This window comes from Sminthopsis crassicaudata, chromosome 1 (assembly GCF_048593235.1).
Source record: "Sminthopsis crassicaudata isolate SCR6 chromosome 1, ASM4859323v1, whole genome shotgun sequence".
NCBI lineage: Eukaryota > Metazoa > Chordata > Mammalia > Dasyuromorphia > Dasyuridae > Sminthopsis > Sminthopsis crassicaudata.
The window spans coordinates 394,321,782-394,347,708 of record NC_133617.1 but is presented as its reverse complement, the minus strand read 5'-3'; the positions used below and the strand labels follow the sequence as shown (position 1 = coordinate 394,347,708).

At 36.7% G+C, this 25,927-nt stretch overlaps 1 protein-coding gene across 2 annotated transcripts in view; it reads left to right on the top strand.

Annotated features, from left to right (window-relative positions):
* The window catches only part of WDR90 (WD repeat domain 90), a 53,691-nt gene that overhangs the window by 9,083 nt on the left and 18,681 nt on the right, over nt 1-25,927 (top strand). For both annotated transcript variants that reach the window (XM_074279781.1, XM_074279782.1), the window contains exons 8-34: nt 488-588; nt 705-929; nt 1,359-1,421; nt 1,835-1,903; nt 2,578-2,688; nt 2,898-3,043; nt 3,178-3,235; nt 3,654-3,772; nt 4,421-4,582; nt 4,900-5,030; nt 6,108-6,224; nt 7,967-8,202; nt 8,564-8,703; nt 9,512-9,642; nt 10,058-10,188; nt 10,651-10,812; nt 12,291-12,419; nt 13,162-13,292; nt 14,099-14,139; nt 14,789-14,920; nt 15,374-15,514; nt 16,329-16,426; nt 17,886-17,988; nt 21,195-21,316; nt 24,704-24,863; nt 25,215-25,405; nt 25,607-25,775. In XM_074279781.1, the coding sequence (XP_074135882.1) occupies nt 488-588; nt 705-929; nt 1,359-1,421; nt 1,835-1,903; nt 2,578-2,688; nt 2,898-3,043; nt 3,178-3,235; nt 3,654-3,772; nt 4,421-4,582; nt 4,900-5,030; nt 6,108-6,224; nt 7,967-8,202; nt 8,564-8,703; nt 9,512-9,642; nt 10,058-10,188; nt 10,651-10,812; nt 12,291-12,419; nt 13,162-13,292; nt 14,099-14,139; nt 14,789-14,920; nt 15,374-15,514; nt 16,329-16,426; nt 17,886-17,988; nt 21,195-21,316; nt 24,704-24,863; nt 25,215-25,405; nt 25,607-25,775 (3,519 nt within the window). The remainder of the gene's footprint in view (nt 1-487; nt 589-704; nt 930-1,358; nt 1,422-1,834; nt 1,904-2,577; nt 2,689-2,897; nt 3,044-3,177; nt 3,236-3,653; nt 3,773-4,420; nt 4,583-4,899; nt 5,031-6,107; nt 6,225-7,966; nt 8,203-8,563; nt 8,704-9,511; nt 9,643-10,057; nt 10,189-10,650; nt 10,813-12,290; nt 12,420-13,161; nt 13,293-14,098; nt 14,140-14,788; nt 14,921-15,373; nt 15,515-16,328; nt 16,427-17,885; nt 17,989-21,194; nt 21,317-24,703; nt 24,864-25,214; nt 25,406-25,606; nt 25,776-25,927) is intronic.

Here is a 25,927-nt window from a genome sequence, read left to right as displayed (position 1 = left end):
GATTGTGGAGATTATTTTCTGGTCTGACTTTTAGCCGAAGCATGAATCCTCACTTTAACTTTTCCAACAAGCAGTTATCAGACTATGCTAGAACAACCTTCTGAGGTTGCCATACATACAATTTTACCATTAAAGATAAAAGCAGGGGGCAGCTAGGTGGCACAGTGGATAGAGCACCAGCTCTGAATTCAGGAGGACCCAAGATCAAATCTGGTCTCAGACACTTAACACTTCCTAGCTGTGTGACCCTGGGCAAGTCACTGAACCCCAGCCTCAAAAAAAAAAAAAAAAAAAAAGATAAAAGCAAACTTAATACCAATGAAATGGATGAGCTCCTTTACTTTTACATTAAAAATTAAATCTTGGCAAAATCTTAGGCTGTCAGATAATCCATAATAAATAACAATAATAAAGTAAAGAATAAGTCTTTTCTGACTAACTCTTAATGCTGAAATCAGTTACAATAGCCTTTGCTTTCCTGCCTTAGGATCTCAGGAGCCTGTCCAACAGTTTCTGCAACCAGTGACTGACAGCAGAGCCATTCAAGATAGAGTGTCACTCATCCAGCAGATAACCAGCCCCATGGCTGTGAGTATCAGCTTTCTTTTCTGTACTTAGTTATAATTTTCTCTTCTGATTTTGTTGATTCTAGGAATCTGTGAGAATGGTAGGATCTAATGATTTTTTTTTTTTTTTTAACTTAGTGGTTACATCGGGCTTCTTCAGTTCAAAAAACTATCCCTGAAATAAATTTGACCTCTGGAGACCTGGAAACCTCACACCTTGGAGATCAGAAGGGCTACAGAAAAGGAGTTCTTGCTGGTGGAGATGCCACTATCACGTGTGCAGCAAATGATGGTGGCATTGATGTGTATGTTCACAAATTGGGCAAGGGGCCCACCATCCTTGAAGACTCTGGGTTAGGTGAGGTAAGCACTATGTGCAGCTTTTATCACATTTTGGCAAAATTTGGGTTCTCATCACAGCACTGGGAGCAACTGGAAACCCAGTGACCCTTTTCATAGAAGAGAGTTCAGACAGTCCATTGAAGGGTTACTTGTCCTGTATTAACCACTAGATGATTCATTTAGAAGTAACTCTTCTGAAGGTTTATGGTTTTGGTGGCAAGATGCAGAAAGGTTTGTGGGCTAGTGGGAAGATTCCATAGGCCTCAGAAGGGATCTCTGTGTTACTTTTGCTGGTACTCGTTTCTGTAGATATATGTCTTATTTGTGGGCCACCTAAACCACCCTCTCACGTTGATCTTTTGCTGTCATTAGATTGTTGTAGATAATGTGAATTAAGCTATTTCCCTGTCGTTATTTTCCCATATCTCTCACTTTTCCTTTGTTATGCAGATTGCAAACCCAAGGCTGACCAAATCAGAAACCATTTCTATTAAGAATTCATCTCGGCACAGAGTAAGGAAACAGCTCTTTCCCTTCATGCTGAAGCAATGTTTTGGTTTTTTTGGGTGGGGTCCTGTTCTGAAATGAAATTGACCTTTAAAGATGTGGATGTAAACTGTACCAATATCAGCTTTTAGTCTAAGGCAAGTCTAAGGTAAGAAGTGACATCCAGTTTCCTTCTTGGCTATGGAATCAGTTTTATCTCACTCCTTATTAAAGAAGAATTTTTTATCCTCTGTGTCACAAGACTAATCATCTTCCTTATTGATTGATTGGGATTTGTAACACATGTTGTTGTTCCATGAAGGACTTACTTGAGTGGAATAGCTCTAGTTTTGTCCTGGTAGTTGTAAAGCCTTCCTTATGGGTAAAGATGAAAGTGGTATAATGCTTTAGATCTCAGTGTGTTTATTCATTTGTTTTAGTGTCTCCTGCCTGACCCGATCCTGAAGTTAAAGGGAGTTATTGGCTTTGGAGGCTGCAGTACCAAATGGGTCAGTGAACAAGTGTTGGGATTAAATTTTAAAATATTTTTGAGAGCAAGTCAGTGTCTGACTTTGAAGTGAACCTTCTTTTAAATATCCCTTGTATCATGAAAAAGTACCTTTAATAGAAACATGTTTTTCATGTCTTCATGTGTAAAAAAGGAAAACATATTGTTTGCCTTCTCAATGAGAGTCCTGAGGGGGGAAAGAGAATTGGAACACAATTTTTAAAAATGAATGTTAGAAAAATTACCTTTATAATAGAAAGAAGTTCTTTGAATTAGAACTCCTAAATTAAAAGTTGACTGCATCACTGAGTTTAAAACGGCCTCTTTGGAAATTAATTGACTCCTTTTTCTATATTATTTCTTGATTTTGAGACTACATTGACATAAATTCTTAGTCACCTCAGAGATGGCTTTAGGCTAAGAGCTCCCATTTTGTTTAAAGAAATGCACTATGTATATATTCTTAAAATTATTAACCAGTTTTGATTTGCATATGGTTTGAGATGGGTTTCCTGGTCATAGTTTGTCTGGGCTGCTGGCCTGATTTCATAATTTTGTTTAACCTGCCACTTTGGGGGAATGTCACAAGTTTTGGTGGATCATCCTACATGGGCAATTATGAAATTTTCTAATTCTGATTCTTTTTCTTTCTTGGGGTTGATTCTTATGCTGTAGGCCTTGTGGTCTAAGGATGGTTCCTATTTGGTTTATCCTTGTCATGCTGTAATTGTGGCCTTGATTGTTGAGACTGGAGAACAGCGCTTCTTTATTGGTCACACAGATAAGGTAAGCTCAGTTCCTTTCTGAAAAATTGCCTTCTTAAGATCCAGGGGATAGGGCAGAGGTAACTCCTTGCATCTTGTCATTTCTTAGGCTATGGAGATTTAAGATAGTTTTAGCACTATTGGGTTAGATAACTTCACAACTGTTTCCCTTTTCTTCCTTAAGAAATGTTTTATGAGATGTGTTCTGCCAAAGGCTGATATTTCTTATAGGTTTCTTCCCTCACATTTAATGGGAACAGTACTCTACTAGCTTCATCACAGATGGGTCTCCTGAGCATGGTACGACTTTGGAATTTTGAGACAGGAAAATGTCTGTCAATATTTAAAACTCAGATTCATTCCCTATGCTTCCTCAGGTAGGTTTCTTGGAAAAGGGGGGTTTCTGGGTTTCTTTAGTTTTTTTCCTGACTTATTCTTATTATATATGAGTTCTAAATAATCCCAAGATAGCAGACTTGATGGGATAACAGTGTGTTTTCTCCATTTTCAGCTTTTCTTACAGCGGGGCTGTCCTCTGTGGTATTGGAAAGGATAGACATGGAAAGACGGTAATAGGATTTTATATGTAGTGTTGTAATTATTTAGGTGTAATGGGCCTTCATGATTCACATGTTATCTTACTGTTTGTGGCCATGTTATCCCTAGAGATTAATTTATAAATTAACTTTATGTGGATTAGAAATAGTATGAATATATTATGTAAAGAAAATATTATTGGTATGGGGCTAAGGCTATAATTTGTTGGCCTCAAACTCATTTGAGGGAAGGTTCTGACTTGCCTGCCTTATTAAATGTCTTATTTTCTGGCTGGAAACTATCCAGAAATGGTCAGGTGGACCCAGCTACATACTAGTGCTGACCTCTGAAAATGAAGTTTGGCATTCCTGAGTGGTAGTAAGATATCTTTTTCCTGAAAGCCCTGCTGTCAGGACTTGTGAGGATGCTTATGCTAGTGATCTGCTACAGATGCTGGTGGTGTGGAACACAGCCTCTGTGAGCCACGGAGGGGAGGTGACGGTACTTGCGAAGGCCCACACAGATGTGGACATCCAGGCCTTGAAGATTGCATTTTTTGATGATACCAGGTAATGAGGAAGAGAGATATTTTAGTGATGGGAAAACTGGTTGTGGCATCATTTATTCATGAGGTTGTGTTGAAAAGCTCTCAGCTCAGATTCTTTGCCTCCATTATAGCTCCATCTCAATTATCCACTGTTGTGGAAGTCAGGAGGGTATGAAGAATTAAGTCTTTAGTTTCAGCCTTTTGCCAGAACTGCCAAAACTCTAGATTCTCTAGAGTAGGTTTCATCATCTTACAGAATTTTTTCAACTTCTGTTAGTTATGCTAACAAGTAGTGCAATGAACAATAGTCAGGGAGAAACAGAACTGTCTGTGGATCATCAGATAATAATTCCTGGTTCTACACCATGTTATAACTGACAGAGTAGCTCACAACAATTCTGTGACATAGAAGTCTTATCTCCATTTTACAGATGAGCAGACTGAGGCTTAAAAAACTGAAGTGATTTACTTAGAATTATACAGTAAGTGGCAAAGTGAGACTTTACCCATAGGCTTTCTGACTCAAAAGTCAGTTTTCTTTCTTCTTCACTGCCAGTTGTGATTGAAGTCTAGACTCTTCCATTAATAGCATTACCCTAGTCCATTCCTTAGGAAACCATGAAGTGAGAATTCCTTCTGCTGCTTTCCTCCTTGGAATTGTGTGTAACAGGATGGTGTCATGTGGTCGAGACAACATCAGACTGTGGAGGATTCGAGGGGGTACCCTTCGCTCATGTCCAGTAAATCTGGGAGAGTACCATGCTCTGGAGTTCACCGATCTTGCCTTTGAGGAAGGGCTTGTTGCCAATCGAGAACCTGAAGATCGGACACTGTAAGGATTCTAACTAATCTAGCTCATGCTCAGTATTCTGGGGCCAAGTATGTTAGAGGTCAGATGTTGGAAGAAAGCCAACAGCAATGCCGGGGTGACACACCACCTGTCCCTGTCCCTGCTATGTGTTAAAGCAAAGTGATTTACATAAGCAGAAGGCTTCAGCTAGCTGAGCCTCTTCTCACATGAAATTTCACAAGGATTTAAATCTGTTTCAATCCTTCATGCCTGCCGCTTAGCTGTACCCTGTCCATTGGGAGGGTGGGAAGGAATCTTCACTGTTTTAACTCCTCCAGCTTATTTTCTGTGACTTCCAGTTTTGTCTGTAGCCGGAGTGGTCATATTCTAGAAATCAACTACAAGAATGTTACTATCCAAAATGCCCGTCGACTCCTCCCTTCACTAACTCAGCCTGTGCATCGGAAAGAGAAGCAGACATTCAACTCAGGTACACATCAGTATTCTTTTCCACAATTTAGTTGCCTGAGTATCAGGACAAAAGGTTCTTCCATTTCAAACAGTCTGTAAAACAAGGACAAGTGCTTGTCACCAAGTTCTCAAGACAGTTGTGCTGAAACCTATGCTTACAAGAAAGTTGGCAATGATGATTAAGGTGCAAAATGGAGTTTGTTGAAATGTAGTGGTGATTTCCACCTAAAAATGAGGGTTTCAGAGCAGGTAGATACTGGGTTTTCTATTTGTCTTGCATTCTACAATATAAACTGACATGAAAATGTTATGATAACATGACAACAAACATGACCTGTGTGGAGCTATAGTCCCTGATCTTGTGTGTGTTATGAAATCATAAGGGACTTGGAATTAGGCCTTTTTACATTGGCTACCCTTCTGTGCTGTTCTTTTTGCTGAATGGAGCCTAGTTGTCCTGGGAAACAGATTGAGGTATCAAAGCGGCAGTGAAAAACTAGGGCTGGATCTAGATATGCTGGGAAGCTATTTCTACCCCCACACTTCGTGGCATAATCTTTATCATGTAGAAATTGGAGAGGGAATGATACAAGATATTCCCAAATTCATATTTTCTTCAAGTTGTAGGTACTCTAGTTACCTTTACAATAGGAAATTTCAGCTGTCACTAACTCTTATGAAATGGAAGGATTGGACAGAGAGTCAATAAACCTAGATTCAAGTCCGAGCTGTCACTTGCTATCTCTGTGACTCTTGAGTCCTGTTTTCCTCATCTACAAAATGAAGGGGTTAAACTGGATTATTCTGAGGTGACTTCTACCTCTAAATCTTTGATCTTTATGGAGAATGAAATTTACTTCATTTATGAAACAATCTGGTCTCTTTTTTGGGGGAGAAATAGTCTCCAGGTTGTTACCACCAATCAGGTCTTTAGCTTGTTAGTTTCTGACAGAGGTGTTTCTTTCACAAAGAAGAGAGAAAAGAAGATCAATTTGTTTCATGTTTTTCTTATATTTTCAAACTTGATTGTGAAAGATACATGTGACATAGTGCTTCTTGGTCATATATGGTGATACAGATTGATTTCTACTTTCAGGCCCAGGGATTGCCATTAACAGCATCAGTATTTCTTCTACCTTCTGTGCCATGGGCTCTGAGGATGGCTATTTGAGACTCTGGCCACTGGACTTTTCATCTGTCTTTTTGGAGGCAGGTAAATGACTTCTTTTAACTTTAGATCCTTCAGTTAGCTGAGAGAGATAACTGAGACTTCTGGACACAGATTTGAATCTTGTTGTTTTCTAGTTAGGTTCCCTTGAAATCATACCTTTTTTTAAATTTTAGTTTCCTCATCTGTAAATCTGAGATAAATTTGACTATAAAGATCAAATGAAATTGAGTTTGTAATATACTTTGAAACTGGAAAAGAATCTAAACAGCAGTGGTTTTTATTAGTCATTTGATGGATACTGAGAGAATATTACTGATATATTTTACCAAGAAAAGAGGTGAAATAGCTTGCTCGAGATCATGTGATTAGTAAATGTCAGTGCTTAGACTCTCACCCAGGTTTTCTACCTCCAATTACATGGCCTTTTTTCATTACATCACACTGAGACTTGAGAGAGTAAAAAGATAGTTTCCAACATTACTCTTTGTAAGATTTTGTGTTCCAAATTTTTCTCCTTCCCTTTCTTACCTCTTCCCTCCCTAAGGCAGCAAGCAATCTGATATAGGTTAGACATGTTCAATTCTCTTAAATATATTTCCATATTTATGTTGTACAAGAGAAATCAGACCAAAAGGGAAAAAAATAACCATGAGAAAGAAAAAAATGAAGTGAAAATACTATCTTTTTTTTTTTTTTTTTTTTTTTGCTGAGGCAGTTGGTTTAAATGACTTGTCCAGGGTCACACAGCTAGGAAGTGTTAAGTGTCCACTGTGCCACCTAATTGCCCCCAAAATACTATCTTTGATCTGTATTCAGTACCCTTGTTCTCTCTCTATATGAAGAAGAAATTTTCCATCCTAATTCTAATGAAATTGCTTTGAATAACCACATTGTTGAGAAGAGCCAAGTCAATCTCAGTTGATCATCATATAAGCTTATTCTCCTGGTTCTTTCCAGGCTATTCTGAAATCAGCCTACTCATCATTTTTTATGGAACTATAAATATTTTATTATATTCATATATCATAATTTATTCAGCCATTCCCCAATTCAATTTCTAATTTCACTCAATTTCCAATCTACTAAATTTCCAGTTTCTTGCCACTCCAAAAAGAGCTGCTACAAACATTTTTTGCACATGTTTCTCTTTTTTATCATCTCTTTGGAACATAGAGACAATAGTAACACTGTTGGATCAAAGGGTATGCACAGTTTGATGGCCCTTTGGGCATAGTTCCAAATTGCTCTCCAGAATGATTGGATCATTTCACAACTCCACCAACAGTGCATTAGTGTCCCAGTTTTCCCACATCCCTTCCAGTATTTATCATTATTGTTTCCTGTTACCTTAGCCAATATGAGAGATATAAAGGGGTACCTCAGAGTTGTCTTAATTTGAATTTCTCTAATCAATAATGATTTAGAGCATTTTTTCAGATTACTAGCAATGGTTTTAATCTCTTCATTTGAAAATTATCTATTAACATCTTTTGACCATTTATCAATTGAGAAATGATGTGTATTGTTATAAATTGAATCAATTCTCTATGTTTTTTAGGAATGGGATCTTTTTCAGAAACACTGGTTGTAAAATTTCCCCCCCCCAGTTTTCTGTTTCCCTTTTAATCTTGGAGCAGAGGGAATTATTAGATCCAGTTCTTCATTTTGAAATTTCACTATGTAATCAGTCAAATTCTGTTGTTGGTTTCCTAATCAGTAGAAACATAGGGAAGATTCTATCTGTTTTTATGTCTGTTCTTCATTGTCCCCCTTTCCCCTCCCAGAGCATGAAGGAGCAGTTAGTTCAGTGTGCATTAGTCCAGATGGACTTCGAGTCCTATCCACTACCTCCACTGGAAACCTGGGTTTCTTGGACATCCAGTCCCGAGGGTATAGCACACTTGTACGGTCACATGCGGATTTGATCCTGGCATTTGCTATAGAAGAACACCGGAAACAACTGGCTACTGTCTCTCAGGATAACACCATTAGAATATGGGACTTGGTGACCATGCAACAGGTAGAGAATGTTTGTAACTTGTGCTTAAAATAGGAATACTTTATGTAAAGAATATAAAGCCTTCAGTCTTTATTGTGCCTATTGCTGGACAATGATAGATAGCATCTAATATGAAATGTTTAATCAACTTGATTTCTTTAGTAGTAGTCATACTTCATTTTTTGTCAGTAATCTCAGATCGTCTAGTTGTAATTCTTCCAGGAAAAAAAAAATTATTCTTTATATCTTTTTATCTGGTTTAATGTAGACTTAGATCTCTGATGTATGATAGAATGCTTGGGACGTGGTACTACAATATTGGTTGTTGCAAGATTTATATTCCCATCTTAAGTATCCTGTTTTGGGTCTTTTCGGTTTCCAGCTCTACGATTTCACCACTACTGAAGAGACCCCCTGTGCCATAACCTTTCACCCCACACAGCAGGTCTTTATCTGTGGCTTCAGCAATGGGGTTGTGAGATCCTTTAGCTTGGTTGCCTCTGATCTTCTGGTGGAATACAAGTACGTGAGTAGACTAGAGCTCTTGTGGCGCAAATGTCACAGATAATGGTTGTCTTAGCAGCATTGTCTCATAACTCAGAATGAGTTATCAGGCGCTAGCCTGCTGATAGAGAAGTTTATTTTGGGCTTGGATCTTCTGCAGTAGTGTCCATGTTATTTTTTTAGAGAAGCTTAAGATCATGTATGAAGTCAATTTTTTTTGTGGAATCTGGCCACGGCTGATATCCCTCATTTTTCTCTAATTTAGGGAGCAAAGAAAAAGGGGTGCCCTTTTAGTAGAAGATTTTGGAATTATATAAGAGTACAACCCAGTCAATATTCTAGTTGTGAAACTAAACCTTTTTCTGGATTCTACCCCACACTTGCCCACTTCCTGTTCTTATAAGTTATGATTTATTTACATACTTATAGAGGAAATTTTATTTGCATATATGTGTGTATGTATGTGCCTTTTGCTTGTAAAATATCCTTAGAAGTTCTTGGTTTGCTTGCAAGGGAAGCTTTCCTAGACTATCATCACCCTTATTTGAGAGGGAAAGGAACTTTTGGAGGGTTTCATATTGTCCTTCTTCCAGCTCTGAAGACAGGTCATTGCATTGGTCCACTGGGAGCCCATTCTCAGTCACAGGCTCACCCTGAAGCACAATTGAAGCCCCTCTTTTAGTTGCTGAGGGTGGGTCCTGGTGAGGGTTCCTGGCACATGGTACACAGAAGTAAATGGGAAGGTCAATGCTTTATTGATTAGCTGCAAAGTCTCACGGGATTTCCTGTGGCCCAAGTCATGGGCCTTGTTTTGCATGTCATGCAGGCAGCATCGAGGAGCAGTTACGGGTTTGACAGTGTCACCAGATGGCAACTACATGTACAGTTCCTGTTCCCAGGGGGTCCTGGCTCTCTATAACTGTTCTACCCCAAAGTACAACGTCCTCAGAATGCTGAGTAAGGCTTGCCATTTACTTCACTCCTTTCTTCCCAAACTCAGTTTTTCTCAGTGGCCCAGGTTACCTCTGTATACTTGTGTCTGTGGTGACCTAGGATTTCCTGCCATGGCCAGTTGGTATCTTTGGTGCCTATAGTAAACTTTTTTCTAGGGTTGTCATCTTTAGGTCCAACCTTCTCTTTTAACTCTTAATAAAACAAATATCTGTAAGGAGCCTGCTTTCTGGACACTAATTTAATTTATCTCCTCACCCTAACTAAAATTGCTGAAACTTGAATTTAGTAGTGTTTAGGTATTTAGTGTTAAAGGTCATTGGCATTGTGTTTGACTGCAAAAAAAAGCAAACTGTAAGGAACTTAGATATAAATGCCCTCATATAGCAACTTTTCAACTTTTTTTTTGTTTCATGGATAGGTAATGTGGTCTGCCAGAATGCTGAGCTAGGTACCAACATCCTGGTTGTCAATGAGGATAGCAGTCTCCTGGCCTTTGTGGGCCCCTCCAAATATACAGTGACTATTATGGATGCTTCCTCCTTAGATGAGGTAACTGGGAATGAGAAGCTTTGATTGATATGAAGAGAAGAATTTCTCATAGCCAGGAAAGAAATCTGCACATGCCTCCTTTGCCTCTGAGACAGAAAGGTGAAATGGTTAAACCTTAGAGTAGATGATTAATCACTTGGATGCCTATTCTTGCTTTTCTGGAGCTGTTTGTACTAGTTCTAGGTAGTTATTTCCAAAGCTTCAGTAAAGGGAAGGTGTGTGAGAGATGGTGATAACCATGACCATTCCTCATAGCTTTTCTTTTATGAATGCCTATGTAGTTTGTTATAAAAGAAATAGTGTCTATAGCACTTTTGTCTTTTTCCTGATCTGAAGGAGGAAGGTACGTTCCAAATCAATGCAAGTTTATGTTTTTTCATTCCCAATAACATAGGGATATTCTGTGGTCTTCTTTATCCAAGGTACTTTGTACAATTGGTAGTATCATTTTCTGTTTCTAAGCTACTTCGGATTGATATCAGTATCCTGGACTTGGAAAGTACAAAACTAGACTCTGCGTTGGACATTTGTTTTGCTCCTGTGTCTAGTGGCCATCTGCTAGTATCTACTTCTTCCAACAAAGTCCTGGTGCTTGATGTCAAAACTGGTTGCTTGATCCGACAGGTGAGAGTTACCTTGTGCTCTTTATCCCAAAGAATACCCTGAAAATGTACTGTTAAGTATATTTGTGCATGCCTAGTAAGAGATAAGTTCCCCCAAATAAGAAAATCACCTTGTATTTCATTTTGGTTATTTTATCTTAATTTTATCAGTCCCTTTTCTTCTTATATAACACTCATTTTTTTTTTTTTTTAATAGCTTTTGTTTGCAAGATATATGCATGGGTAATTTTTCAGCATTGACAAGTGCAAAACCTTTTATTCCAATTTTTCCCCTCCTTCCCCCTCCCCCCCTATCCCATATAGCTGGTAGACCAATACATGTTAAATATGTTCAAGTATATATCACACTCATTTCTGAATATAACTCTTATCTCTACAAATGAGCATCTCTTATAACAAAAAGAAAAAAGGTCTGCCTTTCTTATTTTTTCAAAAATAGCTTTTTGTTTTCAAAAATATATGCAAAGATTATTTTCAACATTCATTCTTACAAAACCTTGTGTTCCAAATTTTTTTCCTCTCCCTTCTCCCTGTTCCCTTTCCTAGACAACAAACAATCCAATATATATTAAAAATGTGCAATTCTTCTATACATATTTCTACAATTATCATGCTGCACAAGAAAAATCAAATCAAAAAAAGTAAAAAAAAAAAAAATGGGAAAGAAAACAAAAACCAAGTAAACAGCAACAAAAAAGATAAAAATACTATGTTGTGAACCACATTCGGTCCCCAGTCTTCTTTCTGCATGCAGTTGGCTCTCTTCATCACAAGTCTATTGGAATTGGCCCGAATAATCTTATTGTTGAAAAGAGCCAATCTTGTTGCTGTGCAATACCTTTATTCCTTAGGTATAAGTCATTATAATTCGCTGGGTTGCAGAGATCAAAATCAGTAACAGAAAAGGAAGGATAAAGATGATAAGGCAATTATAATAGGTGTAATTCAACCTACTTAAACTGTTGACTCTTAACAATGAGAAATAGAAACCTTTCTTAGGGAAGTTTAATCAGAATAAAACAAATAGCAATGGTGTGCCTGTGTGCCTCAGGTCTTTCTCTACAGTCAATTCTTCTGGCTTTTCTACAAACAAGCCACTTCATTTTTCTGGGCATTTTCTCTGACTTTCCTCCATGCCTGGAATGCCTTCCCTTTTCAACTCTGCCTACTGACTTTCCTGATTTCCTTTAAGTCCCAACCTTTTACCTTGCAATGGAAGACTTTTATCAACCCTTCTTCACCAGTGCCTTCCCTCTTAATTATTTCTTATTTATAGCTTGTTTGCATATATGTTCCCCTGTCCCCCCATTAGATTGTAAGCACTTTGAGGGCAAGGACTGTTTTAGCTGTATCACCTAATTGCTCTAAGTAGGTACTTAGTGAATATTTATTGATTGACTAAATTCTTTTCCTTCAAAAATTGGGCCTTATTTTTTAATTTTGTTTCCTTCTGTTCTTTGAATATTTTTCTCATTCTAGTTATCTAATGTTCACCAAATAGCCTGCTCTGCATTGGCTCTGAGTAAAGATGGTCAATTCCTCTTGACGACTGGAGACCGGGCCATCAAAGTGTGGGATTTTCAGGTGAAATTCAACACCAGCTTTCAGGTATGCTGAGTAAGAGGAATGACCAAACTATTTCCAGCCAGCATGCAATGATATGCAAAGAATTACAGAAATCTTAACAATTTTTGGTTGTAAAACCTCCCCCTTTTCTTCAGCTTCTAAATTTCCCAGTATTTATATTTTATCCCAGGACTGAGTTCCACACAGCTTATTTCTAGGTGAATCTTTTGTTTGAATTGGCTGGGTAGTAGGCAGAGTCCTCATTCAGGATTCATTTTGGGCTTTGTCTTAAGCACATTTGCAAATGAACTTGTTTATATGGATCAGAGAATTGTTAAGGCATCAAACTTGCCTGTACCTCAGCATATGGCTAGGATCCTGGTTAAAATCCCTTGTACCTTTACAAAGAATTTAAAAGAGTAAAACGGATAGGCTGAGAATTGTGATAAAGGGAAAAGGGGCAAAAAAAGAGGTGTTGTCACTCTTACTTGTGATCCTTCTGCCAGCGCCAGCTATTTTTATGCAGCCTTTGGCTAGGTCAGGGCTAAGTACTAACAGAATGAATTACCATGTCTAGGAGCCCAGAGTACTTTTTTGCTTGCCATGAACAAGACTAAGAGGGCTAAGAAGTTTTCTTCCTTTTATAGTTGGAATACCAAAAATGTAAATAATTGCCCAACGTCACAGTGTGGCTAAATTAGAATTAGAAGCTAAAATTTATAGGGATTAGACCTTTTAATCTCTGGAATGTTTGCATGTATGTGGCCATTGTTCTGTCTTGTAGGTATTTATTGGTCATTCTGAGCCAGTGCAAGGGGTGGCTTTTACTCCTGACCAGCAGCACATCATCAGTGTTGGAGATGCCATATTTATATGGGACTTCTTAGCTACACCTGAGAAGACAACTAAGAGCAGGTAAGATAGCTTGTAAGTTTATTTATTTATTTTTGGACACTTTAATTTTATTTAACATAAACTGTCTCTTAAAATGATTTTTCCTTTTTTCTTTAATTTTTATTTTCAATTGCAAATAATCTCTTTTTACTTTTCCCTCCACCCATTGAGAAGGCATGAAATGTGATACCTAATATAAATATGAAATCATGTAAAACATTATCACATAGTCATGTGGCAGGGGCCAGGAAACAAGAAAAATAAAGTTAAAGAAAATATGCTTCAATCTGCATTCAGAGTTAATCAGCTCTCTTTCTCTAGAGTTAGACCTTTTCATCTATGAGTTTTTTGGAATTGTTTTAGTTACTCCAAGCAAAACAATAATCTTTAACATTGATTACTGTTACAATATTATTGTTACAGTGTATAATGTATAGTGCTTTTGTTCACTTCATTTTGCATCAGAAGTCTCTCATTTCAGCCTCCCCAAAACCTTGGGCAATACAGTATTAATAAGGTGAAATATGATTTCAGATTTCTCTGACTTCACACCCACTACTCCACCCACTAGGCTACTTAACTTCTTATAAAATATGATGAATTTGATAAATAATACAAAGAAACATGTAAAGACTAGAGGCAGTCAGATGGTGCAATGAATAGCTAGTCCTGGAGATGCCAAGACTCATCTTCCTGAATTCAAATGTGGTTTCATATACTTTGTGTAGATTTATTTATGGAGGAAAATGATTTCATTTCTATTTTCTTCCCTTTCCTATCTATATTACTGTTTTGTAATAACATCTTTTCTTTGATTACCTTTTCAGTGTCCATTGGTCTGGAGAGTCCTCTTTGTCTCCAGCTACTGGTGAGTTGCTTCTCCTTATCTAGTGACAAGTTCTCCAGATTTCTTTTTTTCTAGAGCTTGTTGAGAGAAGGGAGGAATATACATATTGGCCAATGGAATTTGTCCCTTTGGCCAGAGATCACAGAATTAGGTTTAGGACTGGAAAGAGCCTTATAGATTATTATCTTCCTTGCCCTTAATTTTTAAATGTAGAAACTGAGGCACAGAGTTAAGTGGCTTGCCTAGGGTCACATGGCAACTATATGTCAGAGTCTGGTTTAGACTCAGGTCATTTGATTTCAAAGCCAACTCTTTATGTTTTATGCAGTCCTATTATTAGATACTTATTGGTACTGGAAAATAAACCTCAAGTGGTAAATTTTTGGAGTTGGTAACTCTTCTGTGCCTTGGTGAGTTGACTACACAGAGAGGGATGTGTCCCGAGGTACAAAACAGGCCAGTTCTTTATTGGCCTTGGCTAATAGGCTAAACTAAATAATGGCTAAACTTTGCCTTTTCTCACTTTAGCTATATTTGTCAACTTTACAAGAAAGAACTATAAAATGAAATGTTTATTTTCACAATTGTTATGGAGGGAATATAGTGTCAGGAAGGGTAGAGGGGGTTTTGACATCCTTTGAGAAATGACTGATAGCCTTTCTGTTCTTAGGACCAAATATTGAGAAGATTGGAGATGCAGCCTTTGGGATCAATGAAGTACCTCGTCGGTTGATTCCTGTGCCATCTCTGGCCTCCCCACCTCATCTGGATATCAGCTCTATGCCTCCTGAGAGAAATCATGGTGAGGATAACTGTGGTTTTCTATGGAAGAGAAAGCTGATGATTTCCATTTAAAGATTTATTCATCCAGTAGGCGTTGCATTGCTCATCTTTTCCCCAAAGTGTAAAAAAGCAACCGAATACTTATGTTCCTAGAACTCTGAGAAGTGCTATAGTATATATTTAAAAAAAAAAACAAAAAACAAACTCCAAATCCAAACCATGTTTGTCTAAAAGGAGATTATGATCTGATTGTATCTCATTTAACTTCCATCTCTATTTACAAATATTTTTGGTGACTGTGGTGGTGATAATTGCTACACCTGTCTTAAGTCATCTATTATCTATCTCTGTGCGTGCGCATATGTGTGTGTGTGTGTGTGTGTGTGTGTGTGTGTGTGTGTGTGTGTGTGCATGTGTGTGAGTGCATAAAAAGCCTCTTGAGTTTATTTGGCCTTTTTTTTTTTTTTAACAGGTGTTTTTTCAGAGTCTGATGATGAAGGAATCTGTTTAAAGAGCTGCATCGCAGGGATGACTCAGAAAGCCTCTGAGCTGTCTGTCCATGTTGAGAAGAAAGTAGATGGGAATGCAAGTGGCCCTGGGAAGATCAAATTAGGTCAGTGATGCTCATATAACATATATGTCATAAGTAAGGTTAGCATTCTTCTAGGCTCTCAGAGACCTTCATTCTTGCTTTTTTTATATTTTAGGGGAAGTGCTGGATTGGCTCCAAAATACTTTTGTGGCTGACAGTAGTCAATTCTCAATTACCTAATTGGAGTTTATTATTTATCTAATAAATGTTTGAATTATCTGTCCCATCATGGTGTAGTAGAAAGAGTACTGAATTTAGGGTCAGAAGATCTGTGTTCAAGGCTGAGGCCTCTCACTTAATAGCTACATGAGTGTAGCCAAGTACAGACTCTCTGAGCCTCACTTTTCTTTCCTATAAAATGGGGAGAATAATCCTTCTCAATCCAAAAAGTGCTATAAAATAATGACTTGTTTTTATTATTTTGATATTTTTGCTTCTCTTGCTTTTCTTTTGACTACTGACATAATTTCCATCATATAGATTGAAGGTATCAAACTCCCAAGTGCCTCTGGAATGAAATTAAAATGTTATTGGGAAATGTTTAACAAAATAAATAAAAGTACAATATAGATAATGTTAATTTATAATTTTCTAAATTTATTGACTGTGGTCCAAAGAGATCTGTTGCTATTTGTGTTTGACATCTCTGGTATACATCATTCCATTATAACTGATAGTGATTTTATGGGTCCTCAGTAGCAGCTTTTAGGTTTTCTAAGTGAAGGACAAAAAAGAAACTTACCAGTTAAAGGTTGTTTCCTTTGGTGAGGATAGAGAGTAATTGAGGGAAAATGACCAAACTTTGATTCAGTATCTATTGTTTATCCTTTGGCAGATACTGGTAATGACAGGATTGTGGAATCCCAAAACAATGTTCGCCCTGATTCTTACAAACATTTTATTGCTCGATTCAAAGCATCTACCCTTCCCAAGGTAAGAATAGACCCATGTGAAGGAATAGAGGCCCAGATAAGTGAAATGATTTGCTAGGGTCACACAGAAGGCATTAATTGAAATTAATTTCCTAATTCCTGATCTAGTTCTCTTCCTATTAAATCATATCACTTTATACAAACATTCAGATCATTTGTGTTTCCATTTCCTTTACCCTCATATCCATTCTGTCACCAAGTCTTTTTGTTCTATGTAATATTTTTCCTAGTTACACCTAAAACAATTTTAACATTTGTTTTTAAAAACTTTCAGTTCCAGATTCTCATCCTTCCTTCTCCCTTTCTCCCCATTGAGAAGGTACATGTTAAATTAACCGACCCCTTTTAATTCTAGTTTTGTATTATCTCTTGATTCTTTCCGTTCTCCCACTTCCACTACTCCTTTCACGCATGTTTTTTAGTCAGCTTTTCATAGCCTACTGTCATATATTTCTAGTTTGTATTCTGGTCTTTAGTTCCCTTTTCCAATCCAGCATTCATACCCAGTCATTCCCTTTAATTTTCCTAATGATCAGGTTTAGTTGTGTACTGACTAAAGTTTGTGCTCCTTAGTGTCCTTTAACCTTCTGCTTCTGACTTATCTTTTCAATTTTATCTTAATTTTATTCCATTTGTAAACTGCAAACTCCAGCCAAACTGAACTACTTACTGTTTATAAGTCTTTTTAAAAAATATTATAAATGTCTTTTTAGTTATTTCCTGATAAACAGTCCCCTCCCCCACTCCAAGTAGAACCCTCCCTTGTAATGAACAAAATCAGTTAAGCAAAATTTGTGGATGAAACAGTGCTGGATGATTCTATACCTGTGGTTCCTCCAGTCTCTACCAAGTGTAAGGCCACTTGTTTTTTGATCTTGTACTTCCTCTTATTCTAAGCCTTTACTTTACCATATTTCACAATTGGAATGGACTCTTCCCCAGCCCAGCTCTGCCTATTAATTCATCTATCAAATATAAATTAAGTGCTTATACAGTGAAATGTACTGTACTGAGTACAAAGGGATGTACTGAGACATATAAAGCATGGTTCCCACTCTCTGTTAAATTACTTTCTTTTCTAAAAGGTATAACTCTACTAACAATTGTCTGAAGCCTTTTCTTATTCCCCTTAGTTAGATGTAATTTAATTACTCTGTCTTTTTCTCTTTGAATCTTTTATTTGCCATTTTTCCTAGTTTGTTCTAATTGTGATCTACATTCCTTTATTACCTACCCTTATTTACCATAAATTTGTTAGGAGCTGGAACCATGTCTTAGTTTCATCTTTATACTTTCTTGGTATATAGCATAAAGCCCACATATTAAAAGCTTAATAAATTTGTAGGTGTGTATTAACAAGAAAGAGGGGTGTTTGTGTGCATACATGCACACTTTTGCCTGAAATACAAAAGGTCTTGTATAAACTGTGTTTTGTAAATGTGATACTTGATTTCTTTCAGAAAATCTCCTTCCCGAATAACAACTGTGAGCGTTTGAGGTTGAAAGCTGTTGTTGGTTATAATGGGAATGGAAGGGGAAACATGGTCTGGAGACCAGATACAGGTAGGGACCAGTCTAGGAAAAAACTGTCCTGGTATTGGGAAAGATATCACAAGTCTAATTTAGGACTCTTTCCTGAATTCAGTTCAGTGCTAAAGGACCAAAGAATATTTGTAATATTCTTCTTTAAAATGTAATATTCTCTTTTTGAGGTTTCCTTGGGGTTTCTGGAGACAGCTTTAGTTTCAGTTCAGTAATCACCCCAAATGCAGCCAGGTATTAAAGTCCAAATCCTTTATTGTCTCTTTCCATGTCTTGTCTCCTTTCCTGTGGCCCGGTTAGCTTTCTTAGAGGCCTTCTGTAGTCTTGGTTCTGAGAGCTTAAGCTCTGGCTTCTGAATCTCCCCACTTCTATCGGTTTGTGCTTGAGCCTCCAGCCACAAAAGGTGGAAGATGGAATGAATCTGTCTCAACCTCAGAGCTTCTAGTGCACTTGTCCCTTTTGGCCCCAAGAGCTTCTCCCTTATATCCCCACACTAAGTATACATCAATCATATCACTAGGAAACCATTATTTGTTGTAGGATTAAATCGATGCCAAACTAGATTTAACCATTGTCTCCTCAATTCCACTTAGTACCTTGTTTCAAGTTCTGGCCCATAACATTTCTTTGTAGGATTAAGTCAATCATACTGAACCATGCTAAATTAGATAAATATTGTCTCTATCAATTCCACTGACTTAGTACTTTGTAAGAATCCTTTGTTTCAAGTTCAGAGTTCTGGCCCATAACAAATATTAGTTGGTATTTGTTGAATTAATTAATGCATTAGAAGCAGCTTTCTAATTATAATCTAGTGTTTTCACTGCCCAGGATTTTTGTGACTTAAATATGTCAAATTAAAAATAATAAAAATAACTAGCATGATTGCATGGCCTTGATGTTTAATATACAATATTCTGAATTTTTAAAAGATTTTGTTGATACCTTTTTATATCATCTTCATTTTATATATATCCTGCCTTCTTCCCTTTCTTGAATGAAAAAGAACACCTAATATACTAACTGATATACCAATAGTATATATATTTGATGTTCCATAAGTCAAGGGAAGAAAGGTCCTTTTTTTTTTTTTTTTTTTTTTTTTTTTTTTTTTTTCATTCTCCTCCAAGGCCAGACAGTTTTTAGAATAATATAGCATTTACTTTTTCGGAGTTTTTTCACTTATGTGGTTTCAGTTATTGTTTCTGCTTACTATTCATCCATTCATATAAATCTTGGCATATTTCTCTGTCCTCTATTCATAGTTACCATTTCTTATAGCATAGCAATATTCCATTACACTTCTGTATTTCATTTTTTACTCATCCATTTCTTCATCAGTTAACAACTTATTTTGTTTCCATTTCTTTAGTTTTGCAAAATGTGTTGCTAAGAGTATTTTAGTGTACATGAGACCTTTTTGTATTTGAACTCCTTAGGGTATATGCCTAGAAAGAGATCTTTGGGTCAAAGGGTATAGATCTTTTCAGTCACTTTCTTAGCATAATTCCAAATTGCTTTGTAAAGTAGATTGACTAATTCATAATTCTACTAACAGTGTACTCGTGTATACTGTTAGAGGAACTGTACTTCTTTCTCCATAGAACCTCCAAAATTAACTTTTCTCATTCTTGTCAATTTTCTGGGTGTGAAATTAAACCTCAGAATTGTTTTGATTTGTATTTCTCATATTAATGATTTGAAGCAATCTCATATGGTTGTTTAAAATTTGTAATTCTTCTTTTGAGAATTGTTTGCTTATGTCTTTTGACTGCTGACCACCTGAAAATGGTACTGGTTATTTATATATGTCTTATTTACTTTATATCTTGTATATCAGCAATATTTGATGCAAAGATATTCCTACAGATTGCAGCTTTTTTTCTTACTTAGTTGCACTGATTTTGTTCATGGAAGAGCTTTTCAATCCCATGTAATTGAAATCATCTTTTTTATTCTTTGTGATCTCCTCTGTCTCTTATTTGGTAGAGAACTTTCCCTTTAGCCATTGTTGTAAAATTCCCTGGGTTTTTTCTCAGACCTATAGGGAACTGATGCAAATTTGTAAAAAAAAAAAAAAAAAAAAAAAAAAAAAAAAAGCCACTTCTCAATTAATAAATGATCAAAAGATAATCAAGCTATTTATAGTTATATTTTTAAAATACTATAACTCATTATTGTTTAGAGAAATGCAAATTGAAATAACTCTGAGGTACTATACCTTATACCTATTATTTTGGCTAATAGAACAGAAAAGGAAAATTACAAATATTAGCCGGAATGTGGGAAAAATGAGACATTAATGTATTGTAGGTAGAATTGTGAACTGATTCAACCATTCTGTAGAGCAATGTCTAAAGGGCTATAAAACCATGCATACCACTACTAGGGATGTATACCAAAAGAGCTTTAAAAAAGGGGGGAAAAACCTATATATAAAAAATATTCATAGCAGCTTTTTTCTCAAGGGAAAAAATTGGAAATTGAAGGAATACCCATTAACTGGGAAATGGCTGAGTAAATTGTGATATGTGATCATGATGGAATACTATCATGCTATAAGAAATGATGAGCAGTTTGCTCTCAGAAAAACCTAGAAAGACTGAGAGCTCATGCAAAGTGAAATGTACTGTATAAAAAGTAACATTAATAGTGTAGGTGATCAGTTGTAAATGACTTTGCTCTTCTCAGTAATACAGTGATGTAAGACAACTCTAAAGAACTTAACGATGAAAAATGCTATCTATACCCAGAGAAAGAACTGATTGTATCTGAATACAGATAGAAGCATGCTTTTTTTTCCTTGAATTTTTTTAGGGAGGGAGGGATCTGTTTTCTTTCTCAATATGACTTATAGAAATGTTTTTCAAAGCTTCACATGTGAAGCTTCTCAGTGAGGAGGCACTTGAAGGTAAGGAAGGGATAGAAAAGTAATATTATTACTTAATAATATTATTGTTACATGATATAATGTTACATAATATTACATAATAATATTATTATATGATGTCTTTTGTAATTTTATTAATAATATTAATTAATAATATTATTATGTGATGTCTTTTGTAACTTCTGGGGGATTCTGTGGACTTGATAAGACTGAATTATTCAACTCTTTAGGAAATCTTTTAAAAAGAAAGTTAAGATAGTAAGGGAACCGTTTCCTCTGAATTTAGTTACAAGGCTCACTAGAAGTGGTTTTCCTTTTTTTCTCTCCCTCCATACAGGCTTTTTTGCATATACCTGTGGATGTGTGATTGTAGTGGAAGACCTGCACTCTGGCTCCCAGCAGCATTGGCTGGGCCACCCTGAGGAAATTTCAACATTAGCTGTCAGGCACGATGCCCAGGTATCTATGTCTGATGGTCTGCAAGTGGTCTGTAATGAAACAACCTTGACCGAACTCCTTAAAGCCAGTGCTAGACTTAATCTTATGTAATGTCCTGTTGTCTCTAGATTTGCAATTATTCTCTGGGAGGAGATCTCTTGGGGAGCTTCTGGGGAGGCAGCCTTGGCTTTAGTTCTGTATTGTGTCTTTCAAAGTTTTGAATCTTTTCCTCTCAGAATGTCTCCAGCCAGCTTCAGTCTCTAGCTCCCTCTGAATCCAAAGCCTCCAGTCAGCATGAAGGTAGAATCTCGAATCTTCTTCCTGAATTCTGGCTCTACCTTAAATCCTCCCAGAGAATGAGCTTGTGGGTATTCCCAGGGGCTTGTGGGAACTCCTTTACAACCAATCAGCTAGCTCCTTTTAAAGGTGTAAACTCCTTTAAAGGTTTGAACTAAAGGTGTGAACTCTGAGCTAGAGAATTGTTAAGTACTGACTTATCACCTAGTAAGGAACCTAACAGTTTTACCCAAGATTTTCTTTAATTACTATAAGCCAGTATGATTCTCTGGTTCCCATCTAAGTCCAGATTTTTCACATACCAATTGCCATATTGCCTCTGGAGAAGGCTCAGGATGTGACTGTTCTTTCTCTATCATTAAAAGGCCTAAATAATAAATAGAAAGAAAGATAAAATTGGTAACCTAGATTTCTGCTGAGGAAGTATGATGGCTAACCAGATGGAAGAAACCAGGTTAGCTTGGGGATCACTGTGTCACAGCAAAGAATATTGGATTTAAAGTCATAAGATTTTGGTTCCTACCCTCTCACTAGCCCCATGATTAAGGACAAATTACTTAACTTCTCTGATCCTCAGTTTCTCATCTGTAAAATAATTGTTTTCACTTCTCACATCATAGGATAGCTGTGGGAAGTATATTTTGTGAATTATAAAGTTGTGAAGAATTGTCAGTCTTAGATAATTAGTTGGGAATAAGGGCTAAGTCAGGCTTGTGAATTCAATAGACAGACATTTATTAAGTACACTAGGGAATACAAAGATTTTAAAGTGATACAGGCTCTATTTCAAGCAGGTAACATTCTATTGGGTGTGAGAGTGGTAAGGTAAAGTTTATAGATACAACACGTGCAGATGTATCATATTATTTTATAATAAAGAAAACCTAAGGTGGGATGGGATTTTAATATGTCTGTCAATCTGCAAACATTTATCAAGCATCTGCTATATACCAAACATTATGCTTGGTAATATACCTTGGTATATACACTGGGGATACAAGGATAAAAAGGTGAAATGATTTGTACTCTTAAGGAACTTACATAACTAGTAGGCAACAAAGTGGTTTGGTAGATAGAGGGCTGGACTTAAAGTCAGGAAGAGCTAAGTTCAAAGATAGCCATAGTCACTTATTATGTTATGTGACTTTAGATGAGTCACATAACCTGACACAATTTCCTCATCTGTAAAATGGGGATAATAATAGCACCCATCTCCCAGAATTGTGAGGTGATAATATTTGTAAAGTGCTTTGAAAATCTTCAAGAGCTATATAAATGCTGTTTTTCTTATCTCTCTGATGATCCCCATTTCTAAACATTTATTTATTTACTTTTGGTTGGAGCAGTTGGCATTTGCCCAGGGTCTTACAGTTAGGAAATATTTAAGTGTCTGAGGTCATATTTGAATTCAGGTCCTTCTGACTCTAAAGCTGGTGCTCTATCCACTGGACTATCTAGGTGCCCTCCTCCTCCATTTCTATATGTCTTACCCTTATGTCTTACCTCTAGGCCCAAGTAATTAGTTGTCTGTTTTACCACTTCAAACTGGATAGTCTAAATTGAAAATGTATAAAACAATTCATTATCTTGCTTTCTAAATTCTCCACTCTCCCAGACTTATTTATTTCTGTCAAAGATACCATCATCCTTCTGGTGTCTTAGGTTGGCTATTATCCAGGATGCCTCACCTCTTCCCTATCAAATCAGCTGCCAAGTCTCTAACATGCAATCCCTTCTTTCTACTCACATAGTTACCACTTTGAGGTGTTAAGGCCCTTATCACCTGTTGCCTTAATTATTATTACCACAGCTTCTAAAATGTTTTTTCTGGCTCAAGTCTCTATCTATTTCAGTTCCTCTTACACACTGCTGCCAAAGTAAATTTCTTTAAGTGACTGACCTTGTCACTTCCCTAATCAACCAACTCCTATGAGTTGGTTATCCAAATCATTCTAAGATAAAATATAAACTCCTCTGTTTAGTTTTTAAAGCCCTATTGGGTCTTTCCAACTTCCTTGATCCCTTCTTCCCTTAAGTCAGCCAAGCAGTCTTCTTTCTATTCTTCACTCATGACATACCATCTCCTGGAGATCTTTCTTTATCTATGTCTCTTAGAGTCCCTTTTATTCTTTGAGAAGGAGCTCAGACACCATCTACTGAATGGAAGCCTTTCCTTATCCTCCCAACTGCTAGTGTCCTCCCTTAAACACTACTTTGTATGCATGTGTATTTACACATACATAATATTTTATATATATATATATTGCATTTATTTTATATATTTTCATATGTACTTAATGTTACTTTCACTAAAATATTAACTTGTTTCAAGAAGGAATTGTTTTCATTTTTAACTTGTATCCCTAGCATTTAGTACAGTGCTTGACACATATTAAGACCTTAGTAAGTATTTGTTAACTATTTGATTGAAGTATTGACTTCCTCTTTTTGAGAGATTGTTTATATCTTTGGAAACCGCTGCCCCATATTCAGTATGAGAGACTCAGTTTCCACATCTATAGAAAGTAATAATTTAGGGTTCAGACTATATACAACTTCCACGGAGTCTATTTTCTCCCTACTTTAGAAAAATTGATTATCATGAAAGTTAGGGTTAGAAATAAGGATTAATTCTTTTAGGCGAATAAACTGTATACTTGAGTTTTTTACTATATACCTTCTCATATTTATATAGGTGCTGTCATACAGGGCCTTTGTTTTTCTTTGCTGTCTCCCACATTTAGTTTGCTCCTGATTAGTACATTTACCGGAGAAATGATGATAAAGTAAATCTCAAATCAATGAATTTTACCATTTGCTAGCTTTTTTTTTTTTTTTTTGCAGGTAGTATTTTTGGTTTACCCATGTCTTTCTATTAGTAGAAATAGTAGAGTTGGTGCAATTATTCACTTGTAGATTAACTGTGGGTTAAAATTCCTTTCTGTTTTTCCTGTATTTCTATGCACATGTCTATATCTAACTTATATGTGTGTTTATGGCCTGACATTTTATTTTTCAAGGTCTGTAATTTACTGGATTAAGAAGTTCCATCTGTTGGATTGTTCTAATGAATTGGACTTTTTTGGTTTTGTTTTGTTTTTTCTCAATCAGGTCCTTGCCTCTGCCTCAGGCTGGGGAGATAAGAACTCCCGTTGTCAAATCCGAATCTGGGATGTGCCAGAGGGGACTTGCCTCAAGGTTCTATTTCATCATGAGACTGAAGTACAAGCCATGGCATATTCACAGAATAATAGACTTTTTATCACTCTGGGTTAGTAGCAATGGTATTCAGAGTTCAAACCCAATTTGTCTTTCATTTGGCCAAGGCTAATATGAAATTTTGGATTTAAATATGACCCAAAAAAATTGTATTTGTTTATGGGGGCCTTGGTGTTTTCTCCTTATGAATTATGACTTTCTGATGCCAAATAGTCTGGCTTAAACTTCATCGTTGGTAAACTAGAGGATTCTAGGTGCCATCTAGCAACCAATTTAACAAGCACTCATTAAATGCTTACTATGTGCAATCTGACCATGTTACTGTGTTAGATGCTAATGTTAGAAAGAAACCAAAAACAGTCTACCCTTAAAGAGCTTATACAAATATATGTCTGATTTCCAGGGGATTACAGTGACCGTACTATTGCCCTCTGGAATGCCTTCACCTATGAACTGATGTCCTCCACCCGGTTCATGGAGCCAGTTCATGAAGTGGCTTTTAACCCTTTCAGTGCTAATGAGCTTGCTTGTGTGGGCCAGGGAGCTATCACTTTCTGGCTCATGAAGCAGTGGGGAGCTGACATCAACCTTCAGGTATGTTTCCATCCTTTAACTCTTTCTTTTCTGACAGGTCAGGAAGTGCTTGTTTAGGGTAACCTTCTGGTATTCAGAGGCCGCTCTGTGGCTTTGGGTGGTTATAGAGGATTGTTTGCCCCTGCTTTTTCCTGATTTGGCAAGGATGAAATGTCCACCACAATCCATAATATCAGTTGATATTTCTTATCTTTGTGTCAGGTCCATAGAGTTCCTGTGCCTGAGGAAATAGGACCGGTAGAACTGACATCAATATGCTATAGCATCATCCCCTTACTCTATAGTGGCACCAACACTGGACAGATTTGTGTCTGGGATATAAGCACCAACCGCTGTTTTATGACCTGGGAAGCTGATGAGGGTGAGATTGGTGAGTAGATACCAGTGCAAAAACTGTTGAGAGTAGATACCATTACCAAAAAAAAAATTCCACATGGAACAAGAAATGCTCCCCCCATGTTCAGTACAAACTCTCTGATAGTATTTTAAAAAATAATAATAAATTTTATTGATATCTTCTGT